The sequence below is a fragment of the Talaromyces marneffei genome, chromosome 5, assembly GCF_009556855.1.
Source record: "Talaromyces marneffei chromosome 5, complete sequence".
Taxonomy (NCBI): domain Eukaryota; kingdom Fungi; phylum Ascomycota; class Eurotiomycetes; order Eurotiales; family Trichocomaceae; genus Talaromyces; species Talaromyces marneffei.
The window spans coordinates 494,545-521,484 of NC_072352.1; the positions used below are offsets into that span (position 1 = coordinate 494,545).

General features: G+C 46.5%; 9 protein-coding genes across 9 annotated transcripts; 5 read left to right on the plus strand and 4 right to left on the minus strand.

The window, feature by feature from the left end:
* Positions 1–87: 87 nt before the first annotated feature.
* On the minus strand, positions 88–782 carry EYB26_006494 (uncharacterized protein; the record flags this gene model as incomplete). The annotated part of the gene is made up of 2 exons (XM_054265770.1): positions 88–405; positions 534–782. The coding sequence occupies 2 exons, from the start codon at positions 780–782 to the stop codon at positions 88–90; spliced, it is 567 nt and encodes a 188-aa protein (XP_054121745.1).
* A 1,397-nt stretch (positions 783–2,179) lies between these two features.
* EYB26_006495 (uncharacterized protein) lies at positions 2,180–3,376 on the minus strand (the record flags this gene model as incomplete). The annotated part of the gene is made up of 1 exon (XM_054265771.1): positions 2,180–3,376. One exon carries the CDS (start codon positions 3,374–3,376, stop codon positions 2,180–2,182), a length of 1,197 nt encoding a protein of 398 aa, XP_054121746.1.
* A 1,138-nt stretch (positions 3,377–4,514) lies between these two features.
* On the plus strand, positions 4,515–5,551 carry EYB26_006496 (uncharacterized protein; the record flags this gene model as incomplete). The annotated part of the gene is made up of 3 exons (XM_054265772.1): positions 4,515–4,550; positions 4,603–4,853; positions 4,939–5,551. 3 exons carry the CDS (start codon positions 4,515–4,517, stop codon positions 5,549–5,551), a joined length of 900 nt encoding a protein of 299 aa, XP_054121747.1.
* Positions 5,552–7,458: 1,907 nt separating this feature from the next.
* EYB26_006497 (uncharacterized protein) lies at positions 7,459–8,777 on the plus strand (the record flags this gene model as incomplete). The annotated part of the gene is made up of 4 exons (XM_054265773.1): positions 7,459–7,695; positions 7,758–8,254; positions 8,310–8,445; positions 8,514–8,777. 4 exons carry the CDS (start codon positions 7,459–7,461, stop codon positions 8,775–8,777), a joined length of 1,134 nt encoding a protein of 377 aa, XP_054121748.1.
* Positions 8,778–12,899: 4,122 nt separating this feature from the next.
* On the plus strand, positions 12,900–13,685 carry EYB26_006498 (uncharacterized protein; the record flags this gene model as incomplete). Its single annotated transcript, XM_054265774.1, has 4 exons — positions 12,900–13,084; positions 13,134–13,161; positions 13,349–13,406; positions 13,636–13,685. 4 exons carry the CDS (start codon positions 12,900–12,902, stop codon positions 13,683–13,685), a joined length of 321 nt encoding a protein of 106 aa, XP_054121749.1.
* Positions 13,686–14,612: 927 nt separating this feature from the next.
* On the plus strand, positions 14,613–15,689 carry EYB26_006499 (uncharacterized protein; the record flags this gene model as incomplete). Its single annotated transcript, XM_054265775.1, has 1 exon — positions 14,613–15,689. The coding sequence occupies one exon, from the start codon at positions 14,613–14,615 to the stop codon at positions 15,687–15,689; it is 1,077 nt and encodes a 358-aa protein (XP_054121750.1).
* Positions 15,690–17,997: 2,308 nt separating this feature from the next.
* EYB26_006500 (uncharacterized protein) lies at positions 17,998–20,904 on the plus strand (the record flags this gene model as incomplete). The annotated part of the gene is made up of 3 exons (XM_054265776.1): positions 17,998–18,070; positions 18,132–20,152; positions 20,212–20,904. The coding sequence occupies 3 exons, from the start codon at positions 17,998–18,000 to the stop codon at positions 20,902–20,904; spliced, it is 2,787 nt and encodes a 928-aa protein (XP_054121751.1).
* A 311-nt stretch (positions 20,905–21,215) lies between these two features.
* Positions 21,216–21,938, minus strand: EYB26_006501 (uncharacterized protein; the record flags this gene model as incomplete). The annotated part of the gene is made up of 2 exons (XM_054265777.1): positions 21,216–21,370; positions 21,449–21,938. The coding sequence occupies 2 exons, from the start codon at positions 21,936–21,938 to the stop codon at positions 21,216–21,218; spliced, it is 645 nt and encodes a 214-aa protein (XP_054121752.1).
* A 638-nt stretch (positions 21,939–22,576) lies between these two features.
* Positions 22,577–26,881, minus strand: EYB26_006502 (uncharacterized protein; the record flags this gene model as incomplete). The annotated part of the gene is made up of 9 exons (XM_054265778.1): positions 22,577–23,397; positions 23,462–23,660; positions 23,713–23,991; positions 24,048–24,154; positions 24,212–25,305; positions 25,363–25,904; positions 25,956–26,524; positions 26,594–26,779; positions 26,839–26,881. The coding sequence occupies 9 exons, from the start codon at positions 26,879–26,881 to the stop codon at positions 22,577–22,579; spliced, it is 3,840 nt and encodes a 1,279-aa protein (XP_054121753.1).
* Between the last annotated feature and the right edge of the window lie 59 nt (positions 26,882–26,940).

The window sequence follows — 26,940 nt, forward strand, 5'->3', positions numbered from 1 at the left end:
ACCATTTATCATGTCATGGGCTCCAGATTGTTCGTTGCTAAAGTAATGTTAGTCATATCTTTCTATGTCACGCAAGCAACGGCCAGATCAGCTAGCTTCGTCCCATTCTACCCAAGCAATCTCAATGTCGAACTCTCTCACAACCATGATCAACGCAATCTTGATTACAAGTAGAGCAAAACCTTGTCCAATGCAATTCATTTGGCCATGCTCAAACGGACGCCATGCATTTTTGACGGGATACAGACTGTCTCCCTTCGGAGCCAACCAGCGCTCTGGGATGAAATCATTAGCACGCTGCCAATATTTCGGATCCCTATGAATGCTCCATCCTCCAGTCTGTATATTAAAACCCTCTGTAGGCCAAGAAATACCGTCTTTGTTAAAATTAAAGGAAGAAGACCCCTGTCTCACCGTCAAAGCAAGAGCCGCAGACACTCCTTTATCACTACAAGAGTAAACGGCAGGTTATTCAATTTCTCTGGAGAGTTTTGAATAATGTCTCCTAAATTTTCTCGATCCTTCCCAAATACCGAGCCATGCTCGGCTCGAAGTTTTTCAGGTTCTCCAGGATGGTATGCTAGTAGTTCGAAGGCATAGCAGATAGCTGCCGTAGTTGTATCATGTCCAGCAAGCATAAAGATCTTGACGTTCTGAAGCATGCTATCGACGAATGCATCTTTTTCTTCTTCGCTCTTTGTTTGATTATGTGATAGCCACGTCTTCGCTACAATATCCAAAACTGTTCTTTTATCATGATGATTCAGCATTCCTATACTCATGTTGGAAGCTCCATGAGATCGCGAGCGGATAATTGGTACCAGAATGCGTGCAATGGCCTGATTATTCTTCCAAATACCTAGATAGTACATAGGGTTCATTCGTCTTTTAAGGGTGAACAGGTTTCTGGGTAATAAGTTTGCTGTTTGTCTGTAGATTGCCAATCTAAGAGCGCTATGACCGTTTGTTTGTTCGTTAAGACGAAGACCACTGCGAGAATTATGAGCCACTTGTATGTTGAGGATGAATATCGGGTAAAGGTACACTGTGAAATTAGCCAGGGTATCAAAAACGAATTCGGAGACCTTGTCTTCAAGACTGAAAACGTTCCCCAACTGCCCGCCAAGGCTTCCAGCCTGTGTTCGTAGCGTTTCGGTAAATATGCTTGCTTCTTCAATGACAATTGGTATATTTCTAACCACATTTTGATGCCTAAAAGCTGGCGCAAACCGAGAGCGCAAGAAAGTGTGGTGCTTGATATTGGTTCCAGACGAACCTAGATCACGGCCACCAGTAAGTGGGGTTACTATGTACTTGCTCTGCCAGGCTCTTGGTAGAGAATTCTATCCGTTGAATTGCTTGAGCACATAAATCCGGATCATTCACAATCGCCAGCGATGGCGCAACCGGCCAGAGATCTAGATAGACTATTGATGGACATTCAAATTCGTGTGGAAAGTATTCTGTCCAATGTCGCATCAGATGCATTTAGATGTACGAGTGATGGCTGTCACGAGGGAATTTCTTACGAATACCATTCACGAGAAGCAGGTGTCCAAAGATCATCGAGTGTAGTTCTGCGATAGGCTACAACAATCGAGTCAGTCTATAGAAGACATTTCAACTTCCGATACTATTAACAATTCCACGACACTTGAGTGCTCTTATATGCGCTCGCGAGTCATAGCCTTCATACAAGAGGCGAATTATATATGCGAAAACTCCTGTACTGATCACCGCAATCCAAAGTAGCGTTTTATAATAATCGACCATACTCGCAATCACAAAAGCCATCTCCATTGTGTGTGGTTACTAGCTTTGTGTCGAATAATGATAGGAAATCAGGAAAGAACATCATATTCATAACAGGTACGAAAGCACATGGGTTCTAAGTTCTCTCTAGGTCCAGGAAGTGTATCACCAGAATAGTCTGGTGTAATGGAATTTTGGCTTATGAACTACTACACTACCTCCGAAATAGCTCGGGGTTCACAATTCCATTACCAAAACACCATTAAGGCAAGTTTCTTCCAAACACACATCAATACCATCGGACATATGTAACCTCTGCCATAACACTGGGTAGCTTCAACCTGTTGTGCTACAGAGTAGAAGTAGCGGTGAATATCAGAATCAACCAATACATGGATGACTCAAAACGAAAAACATGAGCCAAGTATTACACATGAGATTCACCCAAAATTTGCAGGAAGTTTCCAGTAATGATTGCGTCTGCATAGACAGGCAGCTGCACAGGCGTGAGCTTTTTCATTTGCTGAAAGTAAACACTTGCCCATCTGAGATAAGCTGCGAAAGTGCCTGGCCTACAGTCTGCATCTTCATTCTCCGGTTCATCCCATATTCTCGCCAAGTATTCTCCTTGCTCTGTGACTAAGCCATGAGAAAGCTTCATAGTTGATGACGTCGATAAGATCTCTTGTATAAATTTTTCTGCCTCCAGGAACTCAGGCTCTGTTTCCGCACGAACGCAACTTAGCATATTGAACTGCTTTCTGCCGTCCAAGTGTGTTATGTGCTGAGCCCAGTATACTTCACTAACGCACTCAAAGAGCAATACTCTAGACTCAAAAAACCGCAATCCATCCCAATCCCGATTTAGGTCACGAAGGTGCTGCAGTCGCTCGAGACAAAACATTTGTGCCAAGTAGTCAACAAAGTTCTTGTATACAAATGCCGGTGGTAGGCCTGTGGAAGACGGCACCTCATATCGTGGCAGGTGGCGCAACAATGGGTGCGAATTTATTCCATCACAACTAGTGCGGTTATTCCAGACGTTCAAAAAGATATCATGCCAGTATTTGATGACTAGGGAACCTTTACGTGCCCCAATTAATCCATTCCAGAACATGGCTAGAGCTTGGCTTATAGTCATTTTGAAACCGGCTAGCTCGACTGGGTTGAAGGGGTCAGCTAGGGCGCACCAACAGAGGTCGTCGAGATCACGAAATAACAGAAACCCTACATCGAGCCATACGCCGCCGTATAGGTACAATAGCGGCAAACGTATGAGGTCCGCCGCATGTGGCCCAACGTGGGTCCCCTTCATGGTTTTCTGCAACAATGCAGCTGGAAAGAAGCACTCCGGATCAGAGAAATATTTGGAATAATGGTTTGGCGAGCCATCTACCATGTCAAGTACTCTTACAGTCCACCGGGGACTATGCCGACGAACCCAACCAATAATATTCCTCTGACACCATGGCTTACAAGCTGTGAGTCCTTTGTCCCAAAAGGACCATATGTTCCTTTCAGAAGTGCCATCGACTGGTTTGTAGGTTTGCAGATCGGCAAGAATTTCGTTATCCGAGCGTTGGTCCCAAGTAAGGAGTTCGGGGGTTTCTAATGCGCTGCTCATGGTCATAAATCGCACTCGAGTGCTGCAGCCACGAATAAATTAAGCTTGGAAAATACATTCTCGGGTTTCAGTGATTTTATACATCGCCATCTAGATTTTTTATGAAAATGAGCTAGCTACCTATTTACGACTGGCTTCCATGGTGTAACTTTAGGCTTCATCTTACATTACAGCCACCAGCATCGTCTACCATAAAAAGCTTTACAGGTTCATATTCTGGAGACACTGGAAACCCCGGACTGTCTCGGATCTGGACACTCTATTTAACGGAAGAGGCTAGGTAAACTCACACCTTTTCTCGTCCCACGGCAGGCGTAATATAGGGGTATTGGGACACTAACCAGAGAGTATTGTATTTAAATCAAATAACACTTTACCAATGAAACCGTGAATAAGATGTGTTGGGCAGAAGAGTTAAACCTCAAGCCTCAACCCGAAAAACGCGCTAGTTACTGTTCGGGAATAGACTTAGGGCAAAGGACGCCTATATTAGGTATAGCCTCATTTCTCAATCCGATTGGATCGGATCTTTCATGAGTTTTCGGTTTTGTATGTGTCAGATAATCCGGATATCCAGAGGCAGTCAAATGAGGCAGTCAATCAGAAGCTCTACTTTATAGCCCCCAATTTTACCCCTCATGATAGGTCACAAATGATGTCAACCCTACATGCCGGATTCGATAAAACCAGCTCACCAGATGTCTATAAAAACCCGGTTTTGGAACCTCATGTATTCAGACAGACAGAGAGAACTCAATACAGACAATCTTGCTAGTCAATTCTTCTTTTCATCTTTGTAAGCTACTATTCAGGATTGGCCTGGAGTAAACCCATCAATCCGACAGTATGACTCTCTATTGTGATAAGGTCTGTACTTGTGTTTGACGCGATGATTGAAGCAGGTGATGCCAATTCACTCCATCTTTATATTATTGTTGGTTGGCAAGATCGCTCTTAGCTTTTGTATCTCCGACATTGAGAAATGTGTTGAGTCGTTTCTCTTCGAGTTGTCTCGGCATAAGCAGTAAAGCCGAACCTCCGAAACCTCCGATGGCTGACTGAAGGACTCTGTATAAAACGTGCCTTTTGGCAAGGAGAAGTGATTAACTAGAGTACGGGTCAAGACGATAGATCAAAAATGACGAATAAGATCACCAAAGTAGCACTAGCAGGGGTAAAGATGACGATTAAAAACCATTGCTGTGCTTCGGCTAATCGTTTGGTAGGCTTCTGGAAGTCTAGGATCTAAGACTCTTGCGGCGCTTCTCAATCAAGGATTCGAGGTTACTGTGTTAACCCGCTCGCCCAAGGAATTCCCAGCCGGTGTTACAGTCAAAGTCGTCGACTTCAACTCCACGGAGTCTTTATCTGTAGCCATCCAAGGCCAGGACGCGGTCGTTGACAATACTTTCACCCAAGATGTTGAAACACCATTGCGTCTTATAGATGCTGCGGCTGCCAGTGGAGTCTACCGTTTGTGGGTTTTCCTTTCTAATGGCTTAAAATTGCTTCCCTCATACCGGGGAACCCATGGGCCAAACAAGATTCTAACTGGGCTTTAGTATCACAAGCGACTATGGCCTCGATCCAGAAATTCCTGGCGTTCGCGACATGCCAGTCTTTGGGCGTAAACGCGATTCTTACCGTGCGGTCAAAGAAAAGGCGGAGAAATCTGGAATGACTTACACTTTGATCGTCGTCGGCTGTTTCCTGGACTGGTGTCTTTCCACTGGGTTTGCTGGTGTTGACCTAAAAACAAAAACAGCAACCATGTTCGACGGCGGGGAGAATGTGGTTCCGTGGACAACCCTTGAAGATGCGGGTAAAGCGACTGCTGGTGCTCTACTCCAACTCGAAGAAACTCTTAACAGACCGGTTTATGTGCATAGTACGTATTTGTCCCAGGTCGAGCTTTTGAGAATTGTGCAAGAAGTTTTGGGGGAGGATGGTTGGAACATAACATCCCAAGATATGAAGCCACTGTTAGACCAAGCTTTGGAAGACCTGCGTACCGGGAATATTTCCCCGATGACTTTTGGAGTACAGATCCAATATTGTGTTGCCAACAAGTCACTGGCACATCCCTGGGAAATCGATGACAACGATCTTGTCGGCATCAGAGAGAAACCCTCTGAAGAGCTACGAGACTTAGTCCGTCAGCTTGCTGCTGTTTGAAGCGTTGTCTTTCACATCTTGTCCGACAGTGTAAATAAGAGCCACTTCTTACATAAACTAGATTGTTGATACATACTTCCATTGCTCTCGAAGCTTTGACTCTCTAATAAACTTCATATCCGTGGTACGACTATTGCTGTCTAATTTAAACGAACACTATCTAGGTAGGCAAGTCAGCTCCACTTTATTGTAGGATTCCCCTCCAAAATATGAACTCTCTTGCCCAAAAAGATACCTTGCATCTTCACTGCTCCTAGAAAATTTATAAAGTTGTTCGATTTGCCGATATTTCACCGTCCTAGGGACCGCTGGGCCCAGATAACGGGCGTGAGTCCGATAAGGGAGACTGTACCCCAGGCTGTGACATTCCCGTGATGGTACTATAACACTTTCAAATAGAATAACATCGTCATGCCAACCCTCAGTATAGTCTCCGCGAGTAAAATCTTATCTACATGGAAACCCCATAGGCCGTCTATTGATATCCCCCTGGTAATAGCGCCATCTACAAAAGTTCCCACGATACCCATGAGACAGAAAGTTTTCTTCCTCCCAAGCCTTATGGGTAATGTCTTCATTCTGTCCCGAGCATCCTCAGCAACATCCCTCACATCACAGGCTGTTTCACGGAAGAACTGATACAGAATTGCAAGACCTAGACTCTTACTGTGCACTGACGATTCTGAGTGCTGTGTGGTAGTACCGCCATTACAAGAGTATGCAATGCTCGTGTCAACTGTAACGTATGCCATGCACATAGCCACAACTAGTGACTTTGCTTCGCGGAACTTTGAGGAGTAAGTCTGACGAAATTCACCTTGGTGGATATCCAGGGATAGAAACATACAATATGTTTTGGCTTGCAGAAACGGAGACCACTCTTCTGCGTCAGGCACGGAACGCATGGTGTTGCCCATCCCAACCCAATAAAAGCAAACCTATACATCGCGAGTGCAGGTTTGAAGCCGCTGTATATAGTGCATACGAGTGTAACCGCCCAAAGTGAGTAGAACCAGATGTTCCATAACCATTTAGGAGGCCGGTTTGGTATTGGAGCATCCTTGTAGGAGTCATATGCTAATCCAGCAGCAGAGAATGGTTAGAACAGAAATACGATGCTATGCTCACTGGTCTATTCTTTTCAAGTTTTTGACTTACAGTCAACAAGAGCCGCGCCAGTCGCAATCATCCCAAGAAGAGCGACCGGAAATTGGTATGTTCCTGTGGCAGCACGGATAGCTCCAATGGCAGGGGCTAGATGTCCGAGACCCATCAGCACGGGAATAACGACCAGACGATTGAAGGAATTAAGTGATAGATTATTAGGCATTGTTTCCTTTGACACCATCGCTATATCTTTTGCTTTGGCTAACTGATTAATTACGAAAGTCGTGGAAAGGCAAGCATGTTTATATGAAAGCTCTAGCGTACTCCATAGAAACGTCGGAAGAAACACCCAGCATCAAGCAGGTCGTAAGTCCAATAAGACAATATGCATATTCGGTCATTAATTTCTAATGAACTCCTTAGCACAGATTTCCGATCTGTATTACTAGGAAAGAAGGGTAACTCAATGCACGTAACCGGGATCAGAGATCATGATGATACTTGCATGCCATCTGTAGTAATGGGCAAGAGTGATAGGCCTGATGTCTGATACACGGTGACAAGTTACGTTTCAAATAATCAGTTTAAATTGTCCAGAAATTAAAGTCAACCACCGAAAAATGAGGATCGGGATGTCTCACAGTATCATTGACTACGATTCCTGACATCTGCTCGTCTTGATGACTACTTTCGGGTGCTCCGTCACGGACTATTATCATCTCGTTCCCTTTCTTTCTTTCTTTCTTGGACTTGTTGGATCATCTCATTCATATTCTTTTTCTCTAGTTTACACATCAACGATGGCTGAAGGATATACTCAGATATTTCAGTCCGGGCCCCTGCTGATGGTTATGGCTTCGCTCATAACAGGTTTGGCGTGGCTTTTTTATCTTATCCAGCCAGCATTGCTAGCATCATTCTCAGCAAAATATGGATCATTCAGATGGGTAGATGGAAGTCCAGGCTTTCTCGAGTTTATTGAACTTTCATGCAAGTGTGTTTTTCACGCCGGAGAATTGTTCACCGTTGCGTATAAGGTGATCAACCCTCACGGAAGAATAACACTATTCGATCTGAACCCTAACGAGAGTCAACATAGCTCCTCAAGACTGCCAATGGACTGCTCTTGATCCCGTTTCCACATTCACCTACCGGCTTTTTACTTCTACTTCCTAAAGAGCTCATCGCAGAGTATGCCCGGCAACCTGAATCCATCGTCTCATTCCACACATACGTTAGAAATGCAATGCATGCCAAGTACAGTCTCTTTGGAGACAACGTCCTTGACAACAATATTCAAAAACCTATTGTATACCGTGAACTATTCCAGAAGCTCCCTGATAAGATGGACATGATGAATGAAGAGCTTGTTATGGCCATCAATGATGGTGTGACAGCTAATTTGGATAGTCACGGCGAGATTAGCATAAATATGTGGGACACAGCTACCGCAATATTGTCTCGCGCCAGCAATAGGATCATTGCTGGTCATCCCCTTTGTCGGAATCAGGAGTACTTGGATGCCGCCGTACATTATGCTGTTAGCATGTTCTCGCTTGCTGTATATCTACGTTTTATACCCCCGTTCTTACGACCGTACGTATCTTGAACACTATTCAAAAGGAAAAATTCCGATGATGCATACACACAGATTGCTTGCTTCTTTGGTACGGCGGCCTCTCTCCAGAGACCGAGATATCGTAGCCAAGCATGCAATTCCGGTCATCGAAGAGCGCATGAAGATGATCGAGGAGGCCGAAATTAAAGGGGTTGAGCCTAAGCTTCCAGTGGGTGCCTTTTCAATGCCTCCGAGAGGGTGCTTAAGTCCCAGGGTACGCACGCTGATTTGGTGTAGAACGATCTTCTAAGCGCGGCCCTGAAAGTAGCCCGAAAGGACTCAAATTCCAAGCTGGAGTATACACCAATGATGATGGTCAACCGCATCCTAGCATTCAATTTCCTGCAGTCATATTCCAACACATTAACTGTGACCAATGCTGTTTACGACCTCACTTCCCTTCCTCAAGCAGAGTTTGACCGTACCGTCACAGACACACGCGCCGAATTATCTTGGGAGTTACGAAGGCCTAATGCCTGGAGTCACGATTTTGTCAATTGATGGACTCGTTTATCCGCGAGAGTCTACGAGCCAATCCAATTGGCGAAGTTGGGCTGGAACGTACCATAACAAGTAAAGACGGTTTCACTTTTTCCAACGGTCTACACGTACCACACGGCGCGATTCTAGCTGCACCTCTCAAAGCTATTCAGCAAGACCCGGCCAATTACCCTGGTGGTTTCAACCCAAGGCGCGCATCAGAAGACTTGATTCGCCCGACTGTCACCACCATAACGCCTGTGTTTCTTAACTTTGGCCTGGGCCGGCCCGCGTGCCCTGGTAGGTGGTTTGCGGTGAACATGCAGAAATTGACGTTGTCTCATTTGTTATTGGAGTACGACTTTCAGAGAGTAGATGCGCGGCCCCCTGGGGTTCGAAAGGGGACTCTTGTAGAGCCCTGTGGACGTTCAAAAATTACTCTGAAACGAAGGATTGTGGTTGATCAATGATGGTCGTCATATCGCTGTTAATTCTTGCTATGGTAGTTTACTCATCGGACCCGGTCATTCCACCCAATGTGATACCATACCTAGGTAGGTATTCCAAGTCCGATTAGCAGGATTACGCAAGGACCTTTTAGACGACTTCCCTTTTTCCAATAAGTACTTATCCTATTATGACATATCGTACATTTCGTGCGGACGAAGTAAGTGCGAATTGACTTTAGAATTTCATGTAGCATGACTTGCGTTCATGCAGAGGCCAATGATATAGATAGAACCTTATAGTCAAAGGCAAATACAGCTCTGCCGTCCAGTCATACCAGAGAAGTGTTTATCAAGATTCAATTGGTCACACGCGCCTAATTTCCATGCGGCTCTTTGAGGTTGTTTGACAGGAGACACACCGATTGGTCGGGTTGTGCATTTTTCGAGACTCGGGCATCAACTCCCTTCGATAATGCAAGAGTACAAGAGTATGCCTTCCCATGTATGAGTACGGAATTGAGAGCAATACGATAGAGACATTGTCTCGCAATTTGAATCACGCGGACTATGTAAATGATAGATGCTACTCCGTATGTTTTCCAAGTCTTTGGGGTGGGGGCATCTGGGTTGAGATCCAACCCATTCGATTCTAAATATATATATATCTTTGTCTTAGGTGCCAGACCCACGACAACAAACAACAATTACATTCAATGTTTGACTTGCCATACGGCCAAAGCATTAATACGAGTCGCAATTTGAATCGAGATAGTCAAGATCAAAGAATATTTTTAAGTTCTAGAAGACCATGTTTGTATGCGGTCGGTTGATCTATTCAATGTATGTTTGGAGAATGTTGTTATGACGTCAATGACAACTGTGCGCGTAGGAGCTCAGCTCTGAGCTTTATGTCGATGATAGCTCTCTTTCAGGTACATCTCTGTCCCACAACTCGCTAATCAGTTCTAAGATTGAATATTTACGCCGATTAGCCGTAGGTTGCTCAACTTGCTTGATCCTGGTCGTATCCACCTAACTATCAGAAAAAAGTTGACAGGCTCAGCGCTAGGAGAATGACAAGACAAAAAAAAAGCAAGCAGAACAGGATCTATCTCACTCCGTTTAAAATCTTGATGCCTTGAAACTAAGTACTCCCTATGTACACCGACTATTGACTCATCCGTTCATTGTCCCATGGTGATGGGATTTGGTTCGGCGGTCAAGCAGAGTTTGTGTTCTGGATCGATCTTTCCAGCTGAGGCTTGGAACGAGCGGTCAAATACGCGAAACTTGGTACTCGTACGAGACATCATTATCCAGCAAATCTTGGATGGACTTTTCGAGACCATTCACAACGCTGTGTGAATATATAAATAGTAAAGTCGTATGTGATAATTGAAACCCAGGGCGCTTCGAGATGTGACGATCAGAAATGGAGGAGCTGATGCCAAAACGGGTTGGCGAGCCGAGGAATCACGAGACCGTACTGACCTGTACGTAGACTTGGAAGACGTACAACCCTGGCGGTACGGACTTTCTGAAGTGTGTGTGTGTGTGTCGAATGTTCATTCATACATACGGGAATTCAATACAGGGTAATGTATCGATACCGTATTAGTACTATCTGCGTACCACACTACTAACAGCCACTCACACGTCACATTCCTGGCATAGCCTTACGTAGTACGTATACGCACTAGTTATGAGTACGGAGTAGTTAACTAACTAGTAATTATATAGTTACTCTGTAGTACGTATTACGAGGGACCTCGAGTACGAGTATGACCATGCAGACTGTCGCGAGCAACACCAGAACTATCCGTGTGTGGCCGGCAATACGCGTCAGAATCATTAAAGCTGAGGCGATCTGATATTGATTTCCTCATCCACCGAATCCACGCAAATGCATGGTATGTAGCACAGAAGAAAAGCATCGTGGAAGATGCCATGAAATCATGCACGGGTCAGAGGAAAGGGAAGAGGTGATTGGGGTCCGATCACACCGGATCACAATTGGACTAAGCCGATGTTGGTTAGTTTGTATATAATTGATTACGGCAAATCTCGGCGGTTACAGTGGTCCTGGACGTGAAACCGGTATTTTCATGGTTTGTGTCAACTTTTCAAGTGTCGATCAAGGGTCTCGCAAGACTCGCATACGTGCTAGTACTATATTACCGTATTCAACGATACGTCATGAAATGAAAAATTCTGCCCAGTCAGGATCAGCTGGCGCGGCCCCGCCGGGCAGTGACCCAATACAAAGGCGCCATCGCCCGCTCTTTCGCTTCTTTTCCTCTGTTTCTTCGTCCTCGTTGGTTGTTCAGGCCAATTCTTGATATTATTTGCTTGATTCCCTCACCTGTCCCCCTCCCCAACTCACCTATCACCTTTCTCCTCAACTTATATTTGTTACCCTTTTCCTCCTTTCTTCTTATCCTCTTCTCTCCATTGGACTCTCAAAGGCTTCTTTCTACCCTTACCTCTTGGTGGCTATCCACCATCCCGCTCGACAATTTTCCAATCAACAATCAGAAAAGGGAATACAAAAAACGCGCGTGCGCGCTAACTGCGGCTGTGTGTCTATTCTGATTCGATTTTGATGCCCATTGCGATCCAAGTTTGATTGGTTCTTTTTTATATCATCATCCTCCCCCCTCTCCTTGTGATTTGTTTCCGCCTGGCTGGCCAGCAACACCATTCGGTGGCCGTCGAGCAAATCAGCATCAAAGGTATGTTGAATATTCCCTTCTACCAATCGAAGCAAGCACAGCACCCGTGCATTTCTATTTGCTGCGGTTACACCAGCGACTTTTATGCGCATGATATTCTGTACATTATTTTGGTGTTTTTGCTGCTCTTTTTACAATCATGTTGTCGAATTTCATGGCATTTGCCCACGTCTATATTTCCTGTCATTTTTTTTTTGGCCCATTCTACTGAGCATGCATGATGTATGCATGCCCTATGCACTGCCCATTTTGTCTATGACGTTTTCTTCATTGTTCGAAGATCGGGCATTCCTCTCGTTATTTCAGACCCTGAATAAAGAATGAGCACGAGGAGAAAGGTGAAGCAAGTCCGCTTTCAGGCGCACATCAGGCAGCAGCCTATCGCAGAGCATTCCGGCCGATGTTTGCGCGGGTGGTGGCTGTGGACGGCCCCAGCACTAGTTGGCCGGGTCGGCTGGCGATGAAACGGAACCCACCGGGTCCTATCCTGGCCTGACATCAGTGCTGCACTTTCCTTCCCTCGGACGAATCACCTTATGCTCCTCCCCTCTTCGTGCTCTGTGTCCATACATATCCCCCCAATCCCAATCTCAATCCCAATTCGCATTCTCCATCCATCAACTATCGATCAATCATCAACCGCTCTGCTCTCCCCCCCTCGATTTCGCTTTTTCTGGCCCTCGCAGCCTTCCTCGTGCAAGTTCTTGTCGTCTCTCTCCGGAAGCTACCGCCGCCCGCGCTAAGCCTCAGACTGAGAGATGACTAAGGCCTGCCGCTAGTCTGCTTCAGGTAACTACCCAGCAACAATTGTCTTTGTGACGCGATTGTTATTGTTGTTATTGGGTATTGTCATTACAATACACGTTTCTTACGCGCCCGTGTGTCGGTATTCAGCCTGTTGCCTGCTGTCTCAGCTCTGCTATCTCTGATTTGCCCCGTCCTCTATTACGCTCTTACACTCCATGTACCATTACGAGGGTTTTCCTCGCCACGATCCCTGCTCTTTCATTACCGCTCGTTCTCTTGCGCACCTGCTCCAACCCGAAACAGACAGAAACAAAATAACGCATCATATCATATCTGACAAATTACATTTTGCGCAGTTCTTCACGAGTCCTCAGATCAACAGAACGACAGGAACAACCTTGTTCGTCCCGTGATTTGAAGAATCGCGCGACTTGATTATCATCCTGTAGGTTGTTTTCTCGCCAAGCTTTTTCTTTGGTAAGCCTCGCCCTATTCCCCCATCCTGCCACCCGCGCGACCTTTGGCGCGTCTTGCTTGCTGCTGTTTCTGCAATCCCATCTCGACAGCTTCTTTTTTTGTCCACTTTGCGCAGTTATCGCAAACTATTGTTGAAAATTTCATCGGCTACTATTTCGTGAGCATTATTAACGCGCCGCGCATCCAGGACAAAGCGATCCGTGATTCTTTCGCGAATTGCTCTTGCCACACGCTGGATCGACAAGGTATGTACTCTGGCTGCAGGCAAGCTCCCGCGTCTGCCAACGCATACATCCTTCAACTAGCCCACAACACACACACTCACACAACTTGCCCTACTGCCTAACCCTCGCTCTGCTCTATTCAGCCAATCCCTGCTTCAGCTCTTGACAGGCAATCGCATTTTTGTCATGTTTTTCCAACAAATTAACTATGCTTGCGAGCTGAGACTTGGCTGGACTAACACGTTCATAGTGTCGCATACAGCATTGTCCGACACACCCCTCCTGCGTTTGGATACCTAAGGCATTACTAGTATCGACGAAGACGCCAGAGTCTGAGCCGCTTTTGACACCGCCTCATCCTGTCTAATTGGGTCATTATTTCGAGGTCCAGTTTGTCGACTCTCTCCAGCTATCCTGAAGCTTGGTCGCCTCGCCCAGGCAATTTAAACACGCATAGGCAGTCGCCTGCGCCACGAGAGGATTTCCTCAATACCACATTTGGTGACAACGCATCAACCATTATTTGCTGGGTGTCAGTGAATTCGGAGCGCCTGCATTAGAGCCCAACCACGTCTCATTCCGTTGTCGTGGGAAAGCATTCGGTTTCGTCTCCCCGCTCCGCCAACAGGTTTTGCCAAAATAAAATAGCAATTTGTTCAGGTTGAAGACGTGGTACAGAAAGAAAAGAATAGTTAAATCGAAAGAAAGCGACGCAAAATTCAGGTACGTACGCGCAGTTGCTGTTGTTCCACTCAGCCCGCGCCGGCATCATTTTATGTTTTTCCACTGCCCCGCGTGCCGCCCCCGTCCCACATCCACACCCACACCGAGGTCCAGTGACCATCTAGTGCTGCAGCCAGTGTTGACGCGATTGTTGGCGGCTGCAGACATTGTCGGGTAGTTGGTCGAATCATTTCGTCGAAAACGCCTAACATCTTTGAACGTCGCGCAATCTAACATCCAGTCCTTTTGCACAGATTCGCTGCCTAGAGTCAATAGTGACAAGGCAACGCGGTTACCTCCGACCAGCCCTATATCGTTTGATTTCATCGCGTCTTGAATTGCTGTCTCGTCTGTAGTGATTGGGTTGTCGCCTACAGATCCTGTTCACGACTTACTTTAACTCTATCGCGTTGCAAAGCGCTTCGTGTGTGACGGAAAGCGCCAGTAGCGCCTTGTCTCGTCGCTCTTCAACAACCACAACAATCAACTGCGCATACAGACAACATGGAGTACTCTCCCCAATACCAGCAACCGCATGGTCAGCATCCTCACGCGGGATCGCACATGGCCGGCGCGTATCAGAATGCTCAAAATGCGGGCTCGACCGTTGGTACCTTGACCTCCCCGACAAACCCACAAGCACACATCCCTCAAAATCACCAAGCGTCTCCGATTCTGCCTGGCCAGGGCCATTATCAGCAGTCGCAAAATGCACCAGGCGCTGTCCACCAACAAATGAACTTTGCGCAACCATACGGTGTCACAACGACAATGCAGCCTCCCTATGGCATTTCACCTACGCAAGCTGCCGCGATGGCAACAGCCGCTGCCTCTGGCCAATTCTACCCCATGTCGCAGGATCAAATGGCGGGACAAATGGCACAAGGACCTCGTGGTTCACCACGAATGGCTGGTGTACAAGTCAAGAATGAGCGGAATCCTCGGTCGCCGACGCAGGTTTCCGGTCAAATTCCCCCCATGCCTCAGGTACAGATGTCGCAAAATGCCCCTATGCAACAAGCTCGACGAATGAGTCATGTCGGTAGCCCACACCTGCCCAACGCGCAACCAGTCCTCAACCATGTAGGCCGCCCTGGTGTTCCTCCAAGCATGCCTCCACCTCCTCAACCCCAAGTTCAACAGGCTCAGCCCGCTGGCGAAGCAGTCGCGGGTGGCACACAAGAGGAGTCGCCTTTGTATGTGAACGCGAAGCAGTTCCATCGAATTCTCAAACGACGTGTTGCGCGCCAGAAACTTGAAGAGCAGTTGCGACTTACTTCGAAAGGCCGCAAGCCTTACTTACATGAATCACGACATAATCATGCTATGCGACGTCCTCGTGGCCCTGGAGGAAGGTTCTTGACGGCTGATGAGGTGGCTGCCATAGAAAAGGGCAAAGGTCTAGATGGTGGGGATGAAACGGCCAAACCAGCCGGTGAGAGCACTTCGTCGGCACAGAAACGAAAATCTGGCGTGACTGACGATAATAACGCCCATCCTTCAAAGAAGAATAAACAAAGCACAAGCGCCGAAGAAAGCGAAGATGTCGAATCCGGCGAGCCGTCGGACGAAGATGGTTAAATCATTTCGCCTCCTGCCCTTGACGATAGCTGACGGTATATCAATCCTGAGCTCCCAATCTCCGGTCACCGTCCATTCCACGAGCCTAGTCCTGCCGTTATGCATGGTTCTTTTGTTATTAGAATATGAAGGCTCGTTTGGATTTCTTCAGATCGATTCTATCTTCTAGCAGGCGGTTGTTAAGTTTCTTTTCTTCTCTATCATGTGTTATGTCCCTTTCGTTTGTTCTCTGCCAAATTGCAATTATTCGCTACGGTTTGATGACGTGTCTGTTTATAGTGATACTTTGGGAGGGTCGTTGCGTTTATTTATTTATTGGTTTTTTCCATTTACATGTTTGATTTACTTTTCGCTTCTGTTACCAGTTTTGCCTGGTCCTTTTCTGTGAGCAGCAGAGCACTCCCGCATCATCAGCTTTCAAGAGAATTCAACGAGAAGTCCATCCGAAAGACGATGGCGGTTGAATTCCCCCGTGTCCAATACTGAATGTTGATGTCGGTTTGCTACCTTCACTTTGCGTTGAATTTACATCCCGGGGTTTTCTGGCTGGGGGGGTTGGGCAAATTTTAGAGACGGTTTCCATCACTGGTAAAAAAACAAGACAAAACACCTACGAAAAACAAGCAACAAGCGACAAAAACATATTTAATCCAACGACATGGAAAAACAACAGAAATTGCAGCATTGCAGAACCCGAACCGAGGGATTGTTGGATTATGATTTGTGTTTCGCTTCCATTCTATTCATACGAACCATATACCGAGGTGAATACATCAGATAGACAGGACATTCGATGAGTCAGTCTTCAGACATGTTCAAATGGTTGAGAATGATTGGTTCAAATCCACTCAATATCTCATTTATCTTTTGTCTGATGATTCTCCGATTTTTTACGATTCTTCTTTGTTCTCTGTATGTGTGTCGGATTTCTTTGGTTTCACATGCCTTTTGTTATTTATTCCCCCCTTCCGCTTGGATTGTTTGAATCATTCCCCCTCTTCTCGAATATTATTGTTCGACTTATAAGCTATCTGTCAGAGTGTGTATCTGGTTCGGTTTTTGTTTAATACCTTCATCTTTCCATCATCTTCCATCTATATTGTGTGTGTAGGTAGCATTGAGCGAGAGGGGGAATCGACTAACTGAATGGATGTCTTACATAACTTTTCGTTTCAGGGTCTTCAATGTCATATTCTGCTAGGCATAGATTATGTGTAATTAGATACTTCCAGAGCCTTTTGTCGATTTCCGTACATGTGTACAAGAAGTTGCGTTGTGTTGACATTGCATTGGTGTGCGCAGAATTGCTCTCCTTCCACTTTCTACCTAGCGTAAATTTATGAGATACGCTAACCCGAATTAGATACGTTCGATCGGATCGGACCAGCTTCCAGCCATCTCAGCCTCCTCGCCTTCCCATCCTCGTCACTCCTTCGCCTTCCTATCGTCACCAACACTAGCAAGCTCTCAAGGAACATCATCGCGCCCTTGGAGTTGCTCAGGAAATCTCAATTCAAATTCAGATGTGATTGCCTCTTCTATCTTTTTTCTCAGGCTTCTTTGTAGGTTAGCCTACCCTTCCTTCCTTCCTTGCTCCCCAGATCCGTTCATCTCGTGTCTTGCTTGGACATGCCAATTGCACCCCTTATTCTCTCGTCTCCTTGTCTATACGCCATTTTCTGGTTTATCTTCTCTTCTATTCTTGAAACCTTTCATTGCGATTCATTTATTTAGGCGCTGGCCTATGTTTCTTATCACTTCTGTTATGCCTCACTCGTGTGTCTGTCATTTGTCGCGGGAGCGACCCTCTCTATGGAATATGCCGGAGTCTTGACTTCCGTGTCAACAAGATGGATAACATCTCCTCAATATTCCACTCAATTCAATGAACTCCCGGCACTGTCACTCAACTCACCATGAAGCCAGATGAGCTCCGCGCTACACACTCTTCATCAACTACCTGATTCTTCCTACCTCGGCCCCCTTCGTCTCTCTTTTCTTCCTCTTGCCCTCTCTTCTATTTTTAATTGCCTCCTGCACGAGACTTGACCATTTTTATTTTTCTCATTTCCAAGGCTCACAATTGTCAACTTCTTAGCTTCTCTGCTTTTGCTTTTGACCTCCCTTATCTCCCTGTTGTCCTCCGCCGGATAATAAACCCGACGATAATCTTACGCCAATTCCTCGTTGGATATAGGCATCAACCGATACCGTGGACGTCGCTTGCGAAGGAAACTGGAGGAACGGTGTGAAATAGCTGCCTTAGTGAATTGGTAAAGAAAAGGAAGGGCAATAGTGGAATTTCGTGATGGATTCGTACGATAGACCCACGTCTCCTGGAAGGGGTCGTGGAGGAGATGGTTACCGCCGTCGTTCGCCAGGTAGGGCCATTTGGATATAAACATGAGACGGGATGATTCGGCAGGATTGACAAGATAACAGGTGCTTCACAAGATCGCCGTCGAGGTGGTGCAGGTCGTGGCCGATCGCGCTCACCGCCAGGTATTGATCGCTACGAGCCACAAGATCGCAGTCGTGGCCCCCGTGATGAGTACTACACTCCTACTCGAGATAATCGAGACTATACGCCTCGAGATCGCGATGACCGCCGTCGAGCTGCTTCCCCAGCTGTGATTGATCGCTACATCCCGGGCCAAGATGCTGGCAAACGAAGCGTTCCGACAAACCCGCTTCCAAACCCCATGTCGCTCGATATTCAGGTTGGATTTACCTGGTTTGCGGAATGGTGGAGGGCGGAACAGAATATTAAGGAAGAAAAAGAACGCGCTAAACATGGTGGTCGCCACCCATCAGATCGCGTCAAGGGCGAAAAGGAGGCTCGCGAAGATCGTGATAGAGAGAAGAGTTTGATCCAGGCGGCTTATGACAGCTACAAGGCAGATTTGCAGATCAAAATGTCGCGCACATTCGTTAAGCAGCATCGTGGCGAGGAGTGGTTTAAAGAGAAATATGTTGCGGAGGCTCGCGACCCACTGCGACGACGTATGATGGATTTTCGAAGGGGTGTTTATGATCAATGGGAACGCGATATCGAGTCTGGCTATTTCGACGAATTTACACTCGAAGGAATCTACAAAAGCGAGAGCGACGGTGCAGGTGGCGTTATTGAAAAGGAAGAAGGAGAAGCTACCGCGGTCGGAGAGACACTTAGCGTTCTTGATTTGTTGCCAGCACGAGGCGCGGAATTGCGCGATGACGCATTGTCGCAACCTGCATTATTGATCAAGACTCTAGCACCCAATGTGAATCGCACGAAGATCGAAGAGTTCTGCAAGGAACATTTGGGTGAACAAGATGGTGGGTTTAGATGGCTCAGTTTGAGTGATCCTAATCCTTCCAAGAAATTTCATCGTATGGGTTGGATCATTTTACATCCTGCTACGCATGAGCCTGCTTTGGTTGAAAGAGGCGATGGTCGCGATGAGGAAGGCGAAGAGAAGGACGCAGAGATTACAGCTAACGGATCAAAGACGGCATCAACGGCGGAGAAAGCATTAGAAGCGGTTAATGACAAGACCATTTATGACCCTGTAAATGGAGACTTTGTTTGCCATGTTGGTGTCCACGTTCCTCCGTCACAACCACGCAAAAAGGCCTTGTGGGATCTCTTTTCTGCTCCGGAACGAATCGAGCGCGATCTCGAGCTTGCGCGTCGTCTTATTGCAAAACTGGATGCAGAGATGGGTGACGCGGATGGATGTAGTAAGATCGAGTCAAGAGTTGAGGATCTTCGCCAGAGAGGCTTCTTGCAACCCACGGCATCTGCAACGGGCGCATCAAAGAAGAAGAATGCACTTGATGTGGAAATGGATGACGGGGAAGCTGAGGAGGATGAAGAGATGGAAGGACTGGATGAGGAAGATGTCGACGATGAGGATCTTTTGGTGAAGAAGAAGCAGATTGATTTGATGGTGGAATACCTTCGACGAGTGCATAATTTCTGCTTCTTTTGTGTCTTCGAAAGTGACTCGGTGCACGAGTTGGTTCGGAAATGTCCTGGTGGTCATCTACGTCGACCTCGGTCTGGCCTTAGCAAACAGGCTAAGCAGGTTGCTAGAGCTAGTGCCATGGGTGAGCCGTTTCCTACTAAAAAGAAGGAGGCCAGTGAGGATGGTGAGGAAACTCCAGCAGCGGAGGAAAAGCGGCCTCAGAAGTTGTCCAAAGGCGAACAACAGCTGCAGCGTGCATTTAATTGGGTCAAGACTTTTGAAGATAAGCTTCTCCAGATCTTAGAGCCGGAGAATGTTGATCTTTCGAAACTCGGCGGAAAGGACGTTGAACAAGCACTGGCAGAGGAGCTGGCAAAGTATGTAAAGCAAGAAGACGAATTTAAATTCCGATGCAAGGTCCCAGAATGCTCGAAGCTATTCAAGGCGGACCATTTTTGGCGTAAGCATGTGGAAAAGCGCCATGAGGAGTGGTATCAGAATATCAAGAATGATGTACGTTCACTCCCTTTGATCAAGCTAGGTTGTGTGATGATGATACTAACGTATTATAGCTCTTGCTGGTTAATGAGTACGTCCTGGATCCGGCTCATATCGCTCCCTCACGGACCGATGCCAACAGCAATGGCCACTTCCCACTTGGCAGTAACCACATTCAACCAGGTACACCACGTGGCTTCAACCTGGCTGCTAACATGCCTTACTTTAACGGCAACGTTCCCAATACATTCCAAGGTATGCATGCTGGTAGTAACTTCCCTGGGTTCATGGGTGTCAACTCGCCCGGTTTCAATGGCATGATGGGCGACGGCGCAATGATGGGACATCATGGTCAACCAGGAGTCATGCGCCGCGGCGGAGGACGATACAGCAACCGCTCAGGCCCATACGATCGACGTGGCGGAAACAGAGCCAATAACAACTACGGCAATAATAATGGTCGTCTTAGTCCAGTCCGCGGTATACCAGGCATATTCAACGGCGCCGGTGGCCGTCTCCCAGGTGGCGGTAATCTCGGTATGAACAACATGCCGTATGTACCACCAGGTCACCCTGCAGCCGCCATGATTCCACCCGGCGGCGTCGGTGGTGGCCCTGGTGGCACAGGAGGCTCAGGCAGTTTCCTGGACCAAGGCAGTGGTCATCCAGCAATGGGACCGAGAGAGGCGGTCCAGGGACGTAGTTTGAAGAGTTATGAGGATCTGGATGCGGTGGGTGGCTCGGGAAGTGGAGAGCTGAATTATTAAGAATGGAGAAGCATGTAAAACAGAAGAATGAGGACTCGAGGGTAATCTTCTTCAGATGTGTCATGGAGAAACTTGAAGTGTCTAGTTCTTGTTTTAGTTCTAACTGATGGATGTACAATATCATACTTGTCATGGTTTCAAAGGGATGCTCAATGGAATTTCTGATTTAGACCAATGAATGCAATTGAATTGAAAAATATATTGACTGTCTTTGACTGTTCTCACTGCGGAAGTGATTCTGCAATACATAAAGTCTCTTGAAGATGTACCACTTGTTTTCCATGCCTACACACAGAGCGACATCTGGAAGATCACCAAGCGTCATCCATATTATTTTCAAAAATGGTATTGTAATTCTCTTGCACCGCTTCCCTCTCACTGTCGTAGTAGTAACCATCAAGGTAGTCATAGCTGGATGCTTCTTCCATATATTCCATTTTCCGGTAAGAATATCGCTCGCCTTTATCTGTTGGGTTGATTAACTCCGTCTGCAATTTAATCTTTTTAAAAGGAAGGAAGGGAATAAAAAGAAAGTGGGATATACTCTCTCGAACCTGGGAAGGGCTCCAATCTTGAACAATGGCAGATGCTGGAATTGAATGAAGGCAGAGATATGCGTCGTCAATGTGTTGCCCTGCCTTGTCGGGGATTTCCAAGTCGAAAGACTCGACTAGATCTTTTAATCTAAAGATCTTGCGTGCTGCTTCATCTAGGATGTCGGTGCGTATTTCAAAAAGCGTCCAATCGTCGCCACCAAAATCCAACGCCTGGCGCCAGGGTTGTTTTAATCCCCAATTCTCTGCGTGCTTGATATCAGAGAAGAGGTTGATGAAGGGCAGGGATTCTCTGCAGGACCAGGTGAATTGCTTCACAATATCTGTTTTGAATGTTTCCACTTCCTGCTCCGGATAGGTCTTTGTGGTGTTTGCGGCAAAAAGCCCTACTTCTGGGAAGTATGTTGTTCTACTTCCGGGGTAGTCAACTTGGTATAGATATAGAGGTAAGTCTCGCTTTGATAGTCGATATTCGTCCATCTTTCTAGCAGTGGCTGTTTATGAAATGAGGATCAAAGTTCTTTGGATAGCAATGTTTAATTTCTTGAATCGTAGGCAGGGTTTGTAGGCTTTAAATACATCCATCCAAGCCTTGTCGGAGGTGTTGACTTACAGCCTTGTGTGATGCGTTGGCCAAGTCATTCAGCCTGTTGCTGGTTATCGAGACGAATGAGGCTGAGTGACTGCCTAGGTATCATACCAGGGTACATGCGGCGTGGAGCGAGGCTGGATTGTTATTTGTATAATAGAATATACTTAGTGAGACACAAATCAATGGCCGGATTTTGCTGTATACCTAGGTAGTTATGTGTATCTCTTGTGTTACTAGATTCCATATGGCATTTAGACGTTTTCTAGGTGAGCCCCCTCGGGATTCATAAATATTGCTTGATCTAGCCCAATACACCGGTGGTTAATGAGAGAGAGATTGTAATCCAGAATTGTTGCATCAAGGAGTACCTAGGTAAAGAATTACGGATATTATAGCGGAGGAGGTGAAACAAGATCGACAACTGAAAGGACAAATATATCCATGGATGCCCTATATGATATTAAATGACGGAACTAGTCACTCACTTCAGAAAAAAACTCATATCGTAACCCCAGTCAACTATTCATCATACTTGCTCAGCAAGAACACGGGACTCTCCAACACTTCCACTTGCAACGGGCATGAAGGAAGGACTGGTCTTGGAAATATCTAACTGCGTGTTCTGCCTGTCAATATCCCCATATCCACCTCCACCAGGCGTCTCAATCACCATTCGGTCTCCAGGCTCAACATTAACCGAGTTCTTGCCTCCAATCGAGACATGCAAACCGGACTTCTTTCCAATCCAGATATTTCGACCCCTCTGTCCATCAGAACCGCCTTGCATGCCATACGGCGCAAAAGCACGACGCTCCGACAGAATAGAAGCAGACATGGGAATACGGAATTCCACGTCGCGAATGACTCCATCGCCGCCCTGGTAGGCGCCCTTTCCACCACTACCGCTGCGGAAAGAAAATTGACGGAGGATGACGGGGTATCGTCGCTCGAGCGACTCGGGATCGGTGATACGTGTGTTGGTCATGTTTGTATGAACGCCACTTGTGCCGTTCCAGGTCGGTCCTGCTCCACTACCACCGGCAATGGTCTCGTAGTATCCAAATCCATCTTTGCCGTCAATGCCAAAGGTGAAGTTATTCATGCAGCCCTGACTGGCGGCACAGACCTTGAAGGCTTTGAAAATGACGTCCACGATTCGTTGAGATGTTAGAACATTGCCGGCACAGACTGCTGCGCCGACACTGGGCTTGAGGAGGGAGTGGTCAGGGATGATTAGGGTAATGGGTTTAATACAGCCGTGATTTAGCGGAATATCAGAATCAACCATGCATCGTAAAGCGAATATAACTGCGGAGTTACAGATTGCCACTGGAGCGTTCCAGTTTCCTGTTACTAGTTTTAGTACTATGCATGTAGCCTACTACATCTCGGAGTAAGAAAACAAACGAACCGTAAACTTCAGGGCCAGTTCCTGTAAAGTCAAAAATGGCCGAACCATCTTCATTGATGGTTACTTGCAATTGAATCGGGGTTCCATCATCCATGTAATCAATAGCGGAGATTGTCGAACTGCCGTTTTCCTTGAGAAGCCTCTTGAACAGATTTCGTGTTGCGAACTCAGCCGAATCTTGAATTGCTCCCATATACATCTGCCATTGCGTAAGCAAATTGAAAATTGAAACTTGGGTATAAGTAGCGTACCTGGACCACATCTATTGTATATTCCTGAATCAATCGCCGGACCAAGCGAATACCGCAATGGTTGGCTGCTGCTTGGGCCTTGATATCTGTAACGTTGTCTTGAAAACATCTTGAGCCGCTTGAGCCAGGGTATTTGGTAGGTTCTTCGCAGAGAATACGCTCAAGCTCTTCGTCTGCAAAATTTCCATCTCGAACAAGGAGGAAGGAATCGAACACGGCGCCCTCTTCCCACAGACGTTTGGATGAAGGAGGCATTGAGCCTGGGAGGATACCACCAACCTGTGCATCTCATGAGCGGCATGGTCATATTAGGATTAGAAAATCAAAGTTCTTACATCTGCATGATGTCCTCGCGAGGCTGTCCAGAAGATGATTTCTTTCCTTTCGGAATCAAAAACAGGAGTGATCACAGTCAAATCAGGGAGATGGACACCTCCGTACGCTACACCATCAAGAATGAGCGACGCAGAACTGTTCAAACATAGAATCTTGAACATACCTGGTGAATTGGACAGCAACACATCTCCATCCCGAAGCTTGCCCTGCCACTCTTTAATTTGTGACTTCACTGCAAATCCCATACTGCCAATCATGGCTGGAACATGTGGAGCATTAGCCACCAAGGAACCATCCGGAGAGAAAATAGCACAGCTGAAATCGAGTCGCTCTTTGATATTTGCGCTTACGCTAATATTTTGCAGAACGCGTCCCATCTGTTCAGCAATACCGTAGAAACGATGGCGGAAGACGGAAAGTTGAACTGGATCGAGCATAGTAGCGCTGACCGACTTCTTCTCTTCTTTCACATCTAGAATTAATAGATCTTTGGCGGGGCTGGCGGAGCAGTGAGGGCTCACAACGATGGTTTGGGTGTTGTCGACGATAAGAGCTGGACCGACAACTTCTTGACCCTGAGAGAGAGCGCCTAAAAGATATACTGGGGTGTCAACCCACCCCAAAGACTTAAAGTAGACACTTTTGATTGAATCAGGCTTCGCAATTGCGCCGTTTGACGCGACTTTTGGGGTAGTCTCAAGGGTCTGAGGTGTGGTGTCAGAGTCAAAGAAGTTCTTACCGACAGCTCGGACATGAAGTGTATCGACAAATATCTTCCGGTTGACTGGAGTAAATCCAAATTGCTGTTGATGAGCAGCAACAAAAGCTTCCTTCGGATCAACTCCTTCAGTAATTGATATCATCATCGAAGTCTCACTACCGTCATACCGCATAAAGAGGAATCGATTATCGTCAACCCGGGAGAATCGACTCATGGTATGATGGTTCAATGCTGTCTGTGATAAGAGGTCCAGATCGGAGAAAATGGTGTCCTTGGTGGATTCGTCGAATATCTTCGCACATGGCTTCTCCTCTTCGTGAACAACATCCGCTAATCCAATGCCGTATGCAGACAGAATTGAAGAGTATTTGTGAATGAGTACTTTCTTGATACCTAGTGTTTTGGCAATAGCACATGCATGTTGTCCTCCTGCACCTCCAAAGGAGGCAAGATGATGTTTTGAAGCCTCATGGCCTCGTCCTTCGGTAAGGCTTCGGATCGGGCCACACATGGAAGAATTCGCAACCTGAAGAAAGCTGTCTTATTGTTTTAGCAACATGGATACCCAAAGTATTCTTTTTTATAAAACTCACCCATCTGCCACTTCGGCCCAGGTCAGTGATTTGCCAGTATCTCGGTTAATAACTTCGGTCAGTTGCTTGAATTTCGTCAATACAATTTCACGGTCCAACGGCTCATCCTCATTTGGTCCAAACACGGAAGGGAAATGCTCTGGTATCAATCGCCCAAGAGCCAAGTTTGCGTCAGTTACCGTGAGAGGGCCGCCTTTTCTATAACAAGCAGGACCAGGGTGTGAAGAAGCACTTTCAGGTCCGACTGCCATTAGAGAGTCTCTCCAGGCAAGAATACTTCCGCCACCAGCTGCAATTGTATTGATATTTAACTGGGGTGCTTGGATAGGTATTCCGGCTGTTGTAGTCTCGAATATGTGATCTGGTTGACCGTCGTATCGAGAGACATCTGTGCTCGTTCCTCCCATGTCAAATCCAATGACCGGTACTTTAGTCTCTGGATTGTAGGAAGTCTGTGCATAACCCACGACACCTCCTGCTGGCCCTGAGAGGATTGCGTGCAATCCGGAAAGTTCGGAGGCATTCACGAGACCACCATCTGACTGCATGAATTCCAACTTAGCATGCCCTTGGCCAAGTGTGGGAAAACTGACATTAAATTGCGACAGATATTTTTCAATTTCGGGAGTGAGATAACCATCAATGACAGTCGAGTTTCCTCGTGGAACAATCTTTGATCTTTGCGACACTTGGTGGGAAAGTGAAATATGCGTGAAACCAATCTCTTTCGCAAGGTCGTGAATTATAATCTCGTGCCTCGGGAAAATATATGCATGCATAAGACATACCGCTACAGATCGAACACCCCGCTCGTAGATATTCTGCAAATATTCTCGTGTGCTCTCGATGTATAATGGCGTTATGATTTGTACAAATTCACCAGAAGTACCCTCCACCGTTTCCACAGGTTCAGGGAACTGTAGGGGTATATTTCTGACTTGCGAATCACCACACCTCTGTAACACGACTCGCTCATCAACTTCAAAGACATCTTCGTACAATGGTGCTGGACGTCGAATGGCAAGATCGAACATGTATGGCCGCGATTGATTACCGATCTGAAGGATATCTCTGAATCCGGCTGTAACCAGAAAGGCTGTTCGCTCCCCCTTTCGCTCTAGTAAAGCATTTGTAGCGACTGTTGTGCCCATTCGAATCCATTCTGAGAACGTGTAATCAGCGGCTGGTTCTTACATGATTTAGACCATGTAGAATATTGGCAGGCCCTTACCCACATCCTCGAGGTCGAGTTCTGTACCCCGCGGGACTGGCCGTCCATGGTATTTCTCAAAGACACGTCGAATAGCTTCTGTCGGTGCATCGGGATAATTTTTGGTGTCGACAGAAAGAATTTTTATCACGATATCATCTTGACCGGTAACTTTGCACACACAGTCTGTAAAAGTTCCACCTCGGTCTGTTGTTTATTAGCTTGTGATAGGGATATCGAAAAAGGTGATTAATAATGATACTGACCGATTGAAATCCGTAGTGGTTTTTCAATATGTGCTGCAGGCATGGTGGTGTTGGTTCAAAAGAGTGTGCTTCGAGATCATGATACACTTGCACTTCAACTTT